The sequence below is a fragment of the Xyrauchen texanus genome, chromosome 2, assembly GCF_025860055.1.
Source record: "Xyrauchen texanus isolate HMW12.3.18 chromosome 2, RBS_HiC_50CHRs, whole genome shotgun sequence".
Taxonomy (NCBI): domain Eukaryota; kingdom Metazoa; phylum Chordata; class Actinopteri; order Cypriniformes; family Catostomidae; genus Xyrauchen; species Xyrauchen texanus.
Window position 1 is genome coordinate 32,748,218 of NC_068277.1, and position 10,376 is coordinate 32,758,593.

General features: G+C 36.0%; 1 protein-coding gene across 5 annotated transcripts in view; it reads right to left on the reverse strand.

Moving 5' to 3' along the window:
• The window catches only part of LOC127663462 (oxysterols receptor LXR-alpha-like), a 30,590-nt gene that overhangs the window by 15,352 nt on the left and 4,862 nt on the right, over positions 1 to 10,376 (reverse strand). For 2 of the 5 annotated variants that reach the window (XM_052155083.1, XM_052155068.1), the window contains exons 2-4: positions 4,355 to 4,469; positions 1,344 to 1,426; positions 602 to 778 (exon numbers count right to left, since the gene is read on the reverse strand). In XM_052155083.1, coding sequence (XP_052011043.1) covers positions 602 to 778; positions 1,344 to 1,386 — 220 coding nt within the window. In that variant the 5' untranslated portion in view covers positions 1,387 to 1,426; positions 4,355 to 4,469. Of the gene's footprint in view, positions 1 to 601; positions 779 to 1,343; positions 1,427 to 1,684; positions 1,811 to 4,354; positions 4,470 to 6,020; positions 6,040 to 10,376 lie in introns of those variants that run through there. The other 3 variants (XM_052155073.1, XM_052155089.1, XM_052155077.1) reach the window with 3 other exon arrangements.

The following is a 10,376-nucleotide window of genomic DNA, read 5'->3' on the forward strand; positions in this document are numbered from 1 at the left end:
GTGACCATTCACTTGCATTGTATGGACCTACAGAACCGAGATATATTTTTCTAAAAATCTTTGTTTGTGTTGAGCACAAGAAAGAATGCCATACACGTCTAGGATGGCATAAGCATGAGTAAATGATGAGAAATGTTTCATTTTTGGGTGAAATTCTTTAAAAAGCATGCTCATAATATGTATTTTATATGTACCACCAGAATAAGTTTCAATCAACCTCAATATATACCAATCTAAATTCTACAGAAACATACACAGTCGTTCAACAAGCATAACACCCCACATCCATACTACTGTAGGTCTACATCTTTTTTCTTGAACAGGTTATGCTAGTTCGTCCAAACTCACGTATGCACAAACACATACTGACACGCGTGCTCATACAGGCTCATGCAGAGTAAAATAAGTCACATGTCAGACCTTATGTAATAGGAAGACAACTAAAGTTCAACTTACTCGGGGCAACAAGATTATCTAAATAATTTTACTTGATGAGCATATAAACAATGTGAAGCATGCTACCTATGACATGAGTCATCATACACCTTCCAGATGTATCCTTCAGCCTTTTAATCATAAAGACATGTCATATACCCCTTACCTGGTGCATGTGTATCCTCTAAGGAGTACATCTTGATGTTGTTGGGCTCCATGAGAGGCATGTCGTTCACCTCATTTTGTGAAGTGCTGTATGGACTGACAGTAGACTGATTCTCCTGTTTCACTTCTGCCGTCCCTGCTGAAGAACCCTCTTCACTGACACAGCACAGAGTGTCCCCTATACACACACAAACACAGTTCTCATGGATGGCAATAACAAACAAACCCTCCAGCAGCACACATTAATGCACATACACACAGATTTAGCCCAGATAAAACACACCAGTTACCAGCTACTTTTTTCAACATGGGCTCTTTTCTCTATATTCATTTGTAAAACAACATAACTTTTACATTCCTATCCACAGTCCAGTCACTGTTTCTATTTTTACATCTACTGTCATTTCAATTTAGTCAGGTTTAATTTACAACAACAGCACCAAGTGAAATTCCTTGTACTTGGCAAATAAGCTTCTGAAGTCAAGCAAATAAACCAGGGTATCTGTTCTATGATATACACCACACTTGTGTAGCAATACACCAACACCCAAATATGATATGGTAGTAAACATGCAAAAACACGTTGCTTAAACTATATGCATAAAATAAATAAATATAAACAGTATATAATAATCATGATCAATCACAATGAAAATCACAGCACTGATTTTCATCAACTTTTTGTATGTAATTGCTAACATTTTCACATTCTTGTAAAAAACTAAAACAAACGAGAGTCTAACCATGACCAACATCAGTGATATCAGTCGTAGAAAGGGTGAACATCTTCCACACAGCCACTTGTCATAACGAAGCAACACTGTACCTGCAGAGTAGAATAAAAGGCAAAACTTAGTATACACTACTGGCATCATACTGCTTGTGGCAAAGCTTTTGACCCATGTTCCTTATAGGCAGCAAAACAATATGTGAATATAAAGTTAAATATTTAAACAAAATATCATACAGTGAGGAATAGCTTAGGGTGTTAAAATCTAGGACAAAAACAATTAAAAACTAAAACAGCACAATTCTCCACCTAACAGAGGACCTATTGCCGAAACGATGCGTAAAAATGGCACACCTGATAGTCACTTCTGTTATCCAAGTCAGTTAAAAGCACACGTAAGGGCAGTAACTCTCATGATCTTTACTGATGACTGCCAGTGATGAATGGCAAAACGGTTCAATAAACAGAAGTATTCAAGCTTCTCTTTCGAAAGCTCTCAAAAAAACTGCAAAGTCACTTTTTTAGATCATGGGAAAATTTGTTAAGCTAAACTGCGCGAAGCAAAACTTTTAGAAATATACATCAAAGAAAGTGCACGTTACTTGCCAACTAAGCATGCTGTATGAACTACCAACTGAAGAATAGGAAGTGAAAACTTCCAAAAAAGAAATCTCACAAATTCTCTTGGTCAAGAGAGGTCACTCATGGGTGTTGCTCTGAGAGTTTCGAGAAACTGTTCAAGCAGAGAGGGACATCCGATTGGGGAAATAATATTTTCGATATGAAATTAGCTAAATTTGCTGTTTCAATCCTAGAATACGATCTTGTCAGCTACTTGTCAGCTAATAAGCAAAATACAGGGTTCCCACCCTTACCGACCAATGAATTTCCATTACTTTTCCAGTCGTATGTGATTTCTGGAAACTGATTTTTAAAAATCAGTTTTATTAAGACTGATGTCGCTAATGTGAGCAAGTTCTCTACACAAGCTCTAACCAAGTGCAATATTTTTGACACTACTCCAGCCACGATTAGAACTCGGACGTGCGACACTGCGGATATTTTTGGATTTTATATGATGAATGTTCCTCATTTTCTAAGTCACTTTGGTTAAGTGTCTGCTGAATAAATACATGTACATAATTGTAAATATTTAGGTGATAACATAATTATCCAGGCACGGAAATTCCCTGACATTTTCAGGTTTTCCATGACTGTGGAATGGAAATACTGAAAATAACTATAACTATATAAATACATGGAGTGATTCAGATTCACAAGCTTTCAATTCCAATTCATTTGGGTATAATTCAGTTATAATGTCAATTTAGCTTACTTACAGTATAAAATAAATTATCTTTCAGCTAATGCTGATATTAATTATACAGAGGACTAGGGCTGTCAACAATTACATTTAAATTTTTGCCATAAATATTACCAACATTCGAATTGAATTTGAATTTTAAAGTCAGCAGCTGGCAGCACGAAGTGCTTGCCAACGTCTCTCAGAAGAGCAGGCTCAACATGCCACTGCCGCCAATCATTAGCATTCAAAAAGTAATGCAGAGTAAAGAATAACAACAACAAACATTTCTCAGTGTTAGTGGTTAATTTCATATCATAAAAATACTTAAAATATTTGTATTTGCCACTACACTACTCAAACACTGGTAAGTGAAATCTGAAAGATTACCAGCCAGTGGCTAATTGTGTAAATTCAGTTATTATTTTGTCTTGTAGAATGTTAATATCTGTTATGTGAAATAGCTTCATCAGGACAGTCCTAAAAAAAAATTAAATGCAAATGTTATGAAACTTGAAATTGTTTTCATTAAACATCTGTTTAACTTATGCAACTAAATATATATATATATATATATATATGCACACACACACACCGATCAGCCACAACATTAAAATATCCTGCCTAATATTGTGTAGGTTCCCCCTCGTGCTGCCAAAACAGAGCCAACCCACATCTCAGAACAAAAATCACTGAGATCACATTTTGTCCCCATTCTGATGTGAGCATTAACTGAAGCTCCTGACCTGTATCTGAATGATTTTATGCACTGCTGCCACATGATTATTGGCTGATAATCGCATGGATGATTGTTGATGCCAGACGGGCTGGTTTGAGTATTTCTGTAACTGCTGATCTCCTGGGAAGTCTCTAGAGTTTACTCTGAATGGTGCCAAAAACTAAAAACATCTAGTGAGGGGCAGTTCTGCGGATGGAAATGCCTTGTTGATATAAGAGGTCAACGGAGACTGGCCAGATTGGTTCAAACTGACAAAGTCAACGGTAACTCAGATAACCACTCTGTACAATTGTGATGAAGTATATCATCTCAGAAAATATATACAGAAATATATATATTATATCTTAAGATGGTTAATTATATCTTCAGCTTTAGTGTGTCAATAGGAAATATAAATGTTAGACTCCCAAACATTACTTTTGCAAGTTGAAAAGATTAGAATAGAAGAACAGGGAGCCCTGCAACAGTCATTACCCCACTGAACATCGTGTCAATTTGAGATTACATGAAGAGACAGAAACCATTGAATAAAAGAACTGTAGCAAATTCTCCAAGAAGCTTGGAACTTCCTATCTACCAACAACCAAGGAAAACTGTGTCCAGGTGTACCTAGCAGAATTGGTGCTGTTTTAAAGGCAAGGGTGGTCACACCGAATATTGATTTAGCTTTTTTTATGTTTACTGGATTTTGTGTGACATTAATTGATAAATTAAAACTATTTATGTCATCATTTTTGAAGACATCCTCACTATGCAACATTTTTCTCAAGCGCCTAAAACTTTTGCACAGTTCTGTGTGTGTGTGTGTGTGTGTGTGTGTGTGTATATACATACATTATATATATAAAACAATGAATCAAGAAGTAGCATTTTTGTTAGCAAGTTTGAGCATTATACTAAATGTATTAATAAAAGCAGCAGAGTGTGTATGCTTTGAATTGAAATGATAGATGATTTCATTATGAGTGAGGCAGGCACTTACCCCAAGTGTGCGACAATTTGTTATTGTCTGTCCATCTTTCTCAGCATGTTGCTAGCAACACATCATTTTTATCCTCTCCAATAGTCTGGATGCCATCAGAGATACAGCTTCTCTTCTGAGACAAAACACAGAGAGTAGAATCGAGAGAGGCTGACTTCTGTTTGGATGTTACAGATCTCCAAAGCTGAGGTGTTCAGAATGATTTTAAGAAAACAATCAAAGTGAAAGAGCAAGAGAAGAGATGGTGGGTGAGTGATTGAGTGAGTAAGACACTGAGGGAATGAAAAAAGAGGGAGGAAAAGAGAGCAAGAGCGCACATGCAAGGTTACTTTCGGTCGTTCACATGGCTGTGAAATCCCCACAGAGGCCTGAACACAAGCTTTCTCTTCTTGTCTCCCAAACCACATCTTTTATATATTGGAAATAATCACAGTAAGATACAAAGTCATTGGACAAGCACACATAGCATATCTCAGTGGAAACACATATCCTAATAAAAACATTTATTAAAACTGGTCAGATTTTGGGAGTGCCCCACTGTAGTAGCATTGTGGACATTTGTATGCACTGTTCTTTCTGATATTTTACACAGAGATACCACATGATCCCATGGTCTTCCTGCTATTGGGCGAGTCTTCACTCCAACAAAAAATTACTTTATTGGCAGCCGGTATGGCCGCCAAAAAGGCTGTTTTATAGCTCTGGATAGAACCATCCATTTCAATTGGTTAGCCTACGGCCAAGCTCAATGGAGCAAAGGACAGGATTATTCAGAACTGGGCAGAAATTGCTGAAGTGTTGCTGGACAAGCTTAAACCCTGATCTCTTATTTCATTTATTTGACCTACTCTATCACTTTTCCTTTAAGGTGGACAGTTTTCATGGCATCTGTTTGTATATAGTTCATCTGAGTTGTGATTCTGGATTTGTTTCGTATCTGCTGACATTCTGAAACAATAAAAATTGTGATCACAAATTTTATTTTTTTATTAAAACCATATAGGGTGCTCAAAAAATGACATTTGTAAGGCTATAAGGATATAGCCTGGATATTTAATAATAAGTAATGTGAGCCTAGCTACTCAACATCATAAAAGTTGTTCCTGCCATGTCCTCTTTGGCATAGGCAGAATAAATCCAACCACGACCATCCCTAACATTGCCCCATCCCAAATAGCTACGCCAGGAGAAGACCAAAGTCCAGGTTATGTTATCATCCATACAAAACTTAGGACTCTCTACCATCATACACTAAAACAAAAACAGGTTGTTCAGTTTACTGACTTATTTGGTTTGATTTGACCTAATCCAACTAAATGTGAGATTATGTTGTCTGAATGAAACGGAATTAATCTGAATGAAAGGAATTAAATTGCTTGTAAAACCTTTTTTTTTTATTTAATTTTTTTTTTGGTGTGAAATAAAAATACATAAATAATTAAATAAATCAAATGCAGCTACCAAGAACAGCCCCAGATTACTCAAAATGTAATATTGATCACATAATGCAATTTTAGAGCGATCATTTCTAATATAGGCTACAAGCTGTAGTAGATAGAATCTGATTGAACAGATTTTTTCATAATAGCATGATAATCAGACATCATTATATTAGCTGTATGAAATGACAATGGATCAGTTATAAAAATTGGGGAAATAATCCTACCATTGTCTCATCTTCCTTTGCCCTAGGATTCAATTAATTGTATATATTTCATCTGAATTCAACCCATCTGAATGTGACCCAAGGTAAACCAATAATTTGCTCCTTCCAATGTCCAATGTTCTGCACAGTTTATCAGTGGGTGGTTACCTTTGTCCTGCAAACCAGTATGTTCTTAATCTGCCAGATCAAGAGTCAGATCATTTGTGAACATAGAAAGGCTCAAAAATAAGGACTGCCCGATGACACAAGTAAAGGCCAGTGTGAGAGAGATTCGGGCCAGTTGCAAGAACTGTCACTTGCCCTATTAGAGCCATGCTGCCTTTATAACGTTAGTGCAAGCAGACAACAAGCAAGAGAGCACAAAATCCATGTAGTGAACACAGTCTTCTAACCAAGAACATAAATGTGAGTGAGACGTGCATTTGTGTAAGCGAACAACAGCGTGCAGACAGACAAGTAGCTGCTCGATATATCTAATTTATTGAAACATCGCAAATGTACATACTATGCCATTGTCACTTAAATGATGGAGTGTAGCTGTAACTGAAGCTGTCATGTGCTTTCACTATGTTGTGTGTATGTGCAGATAATAATGAGACCAGATGCCAGAATACAAACTCAAACTCGGCTTGCTTATTGGCCACTTTGGTCTGGTGTGGATATATCAAAGGACTGGTTTCGATTAATGGATTGACCCGTGAATCTGACAAGCACGTTGCAGAAAGCGAATGTCTCCAGCAAGTGCTTCTGGACATTATTTTTCAAAATACAAGTCACGTATTGATGAAGTAATTTGAAATTATTACGACATGTATTACAGTGCAAAACTAAAATATTTTACAACACTTTTAATTTCACCATATAGTGGGATATCTTAACTTTATATTCATATGCTTTTTTACAAAAAATTATACAAATAATTGACGAAAACTTTGAATATCAGCTACATGGTCATGGTCCTTTTTTATTCCAATAAACTTAAATTTATTTGGGTGGTGGGGGTTCCGATGTTCCACGCACTCCGATGACGTCATCATACGATTATCGTATTGCATATAGAATTTTCCAAGATCTTATCACATATCACATTTTTACTTCATAATGTGCAACCTTACAGATGAGCAAGACCACTGAGCGCACTCTCCTAGATCCGTCCTTGCCCTGTTACAAGTGTCTTAGCAGCATCAATTTCCAATGGGTTGAAAATTACAGGGGAAAAAACCCACTTCATGAATGCACATATTACTTAACATTTTAATTATCCATGTGCACAGTGCGGGACATTCCCACATTTTTTTGTTTTAACATTTTGGTGAAAATTTGTCATCCACACATAGGACCACAAGAAATCAATAGTTTATTTCTATTGGATTGTAAATCCATCTCTCTCTCTCTCTCTCTGTACATTACTCTTATTGACATTTAATCGTAGAAACATTGCCTTAGGTCAGTTAGGATCACTACTTTATTTTAAGAATGTGAAATGTCAGAATATTAGTAGAGAGAATTATATATTTTTAGCTTTTATTTCTTTCCCAGTGGGTCAGAAGTTTACATACACTTTGTTAGTATTTGGCAGCATTGCCTTTACATTTTTTTACTTGGGTCAAACGTTTTGGGTAGCCTTCCACAAGCTTCTCACAATAAGTTGCTGGATTTTTTGCCCATTCCTCCAATCAGAACTGCTGTAACTTGGCTTTGTTGATTTAAGCCATTTTGCCATAACATTGGAGGTGTGCTTGGGGTCATTGTCCATTTGGAAGACCTATTTGCAACCAAGCTTTAACTTCCTGGCTGATGTCTTGAGATGTTGCTTCGATATAGCCACATTTTCCTTCCTCATGATCCCTTCTATTTTGTGAAGTGCATCAGTCCCTCCTGGATTGGCTGATTTCTTTTGCTTTTCCCATGATGTCAAGCAAAGAGGCACTGAGTTTGAAGGTAAGCCTTAAAATAAATCTGTAAGTACACATCCAATTCAGTACACCTCCTATCAGAAGCTAATTGTATAATTATTTAAAGGCTTGACTAGGGTTGCAGCGGTATACCGGTTTCATGGTATACCACGGTTTGAAAATGTATGGTTATCATACCATGTACATTTGCTTATCTACGGTATAGAGAAAAAAATGCAACCGGACGGAGAATCTCACATGCGCGTGCGCATCTCCTTTCCTTAGCGACTGTCTGTCAGACTCGTCAACTTGCGACACACTCACAAACATGCAGCGGAGAAAATGTCAGAGAGAAGCGAGGCAAGGGGGTCTGACATGAGTGTGTGTGTGTGTGTGGCGTGTATTTATCACTTTGTGGGGACCAAATGTCCCCATAAGGATAGTAAAACCCGAAATTTTTGACCTTGTGGGGACATTTTGTCGGTCCCCATGAGGAAAACAGCTTATAAATCATACTAAATGATGTTTTTTGAAAATGTAAAAATGCAGAATGTTTTCTGTGAGGGTTAGGTTTAGGGGTAGGTTTAGGTTTAGGGGATAGAATATAAAGTTTGTACAGTAAAAAAACCATTATGTCTATGGAAAGTCCCCATAAAACATGGAAACACAACTGTGTGTGTGTGTGTGTGTGTGTGTGTGTGTGTGAGTTAAAGCAGTGTTTTCTCCCATTGAAGATATTTCGGCGGCTGCCAGAGTGATCGACTATTTAGGACTGCCGAGGCAGATTTAATGATAATCTCACAAACAGCTAAAGGCTTCTCATCTGCACTCTCTGGCACGCGCGTACAACAACCAGCTTCCCTCAATATTGCGGAGCGCAAACATTAAAACTGATGAGACCAATTTCAATTCTAGTGAGACTTTTCTAGTTTACAGTGTTACGGAGGAAAAGATCAACACTGTGCTATGCACCAAAAAAAAAACCCACCATCACCTTTACAAATTTGTTTCAGGATTTTACATGAGTAAAAGTAACATTTATATTAGTTATATTTTGACAAAATGTTATAGTTTCATATGAAATAATCTAAATGTAAAATCTATTAGAACTCATTTTATATCAACAGTGGCATTTGTAGTTAAAGTTTCAAGATGTGTTTCAGCTAGTATTTATTTTTCTTAAATACATTCATTTATTATTATTATTACTATTATTTAAGACTAGCACACTGAGCTAACCATGGTAATGAGGAGCCTTTCCTTCTGTGTAATATGTGTATAAATATGTAATATTAGGTAACAAACGGGATAATAATGGGCTCATATAAGTAAATATGCTCTTCAAAATCCTGTAGATTTTGTTGTTGACATCAAAAACAAAAATAATGTCACTTGATGTCCAATGTAAAATCTGTCCTGAAGCAAAACCAGTTGAGAACCACTGAGTTAAAGGTACAGACAGGAGCAGTCTGGCCTCACGGTTGCGCACCTACAGTATATATTAACTGTTAATAATCATAGGACATTACTTTAAAAGCACACGCAACTGATGTTATTTTTCATTTAGTAGTTTATTTAACATGCTATGCTAACATGTAAACTAACATTATTTAGTTATATAACATGTTATAGTTACATGCTATTTTTTTATCATGTTTATAATTCGGTTAGCTTTCTTATTTTTTCTATTTATTTATTTTCAAAAGGGAGACTTTTTTACACATACTTCAATAAAATAAATGGTTTCAAGTTTCAATAATAATAAAGTGTGTGCTCAAAAATAAATAAATAAAATAACCCTTCTGTTTTCACTAATAATAGTAATTGTGTAATACCGTATACCGTGATACTGTGAAACCGTGATCTTTTCTGAGATGGTTATCATACCGTGAAAATCTCATACCATTGCAACCCTAGGCTTGACATCATATTCTGGAATTTTCCAAGCTGCTTAAAGGAACAATTCAATTTATGTAAACTTCTGACCTACTGGCATTGTGATATATTCAAATATAAGTGAAACAATCTGTCTGTACAATTGTTGGAAAAATTACATGTGTCATGCACAAAGTAGATGTCCTAAATGACTTGCCCAAACTATAGTTTGTGTAGGTTTATGTAAATTTCTGACTTCAACTGTAGGTAATGTTTCAAAACATAAACATTAATCCAACATGCCACTTTCTAATTTCTGGACAGTACAGGTTTTGTTTTTCTTTCTGTGCTTTGTGCTTTAGTTAGTTCTGGTCTTGTTTGGTTATCTACTGTCATTTCATGTTAATATACACAATCTTAATTAATAGATTAGGCCTAATATCTATCTACTGTATAACAGAGGTCTAATTAATTTAATAGCAAGGTCTTCTCTCTCAGGAATCATATGTTTATAAAATTTTGCCAACAATCAAATCTTTAACTCAATGATTAAAACTTTGATCCTGCTTGTGAAATCCTGTCATCT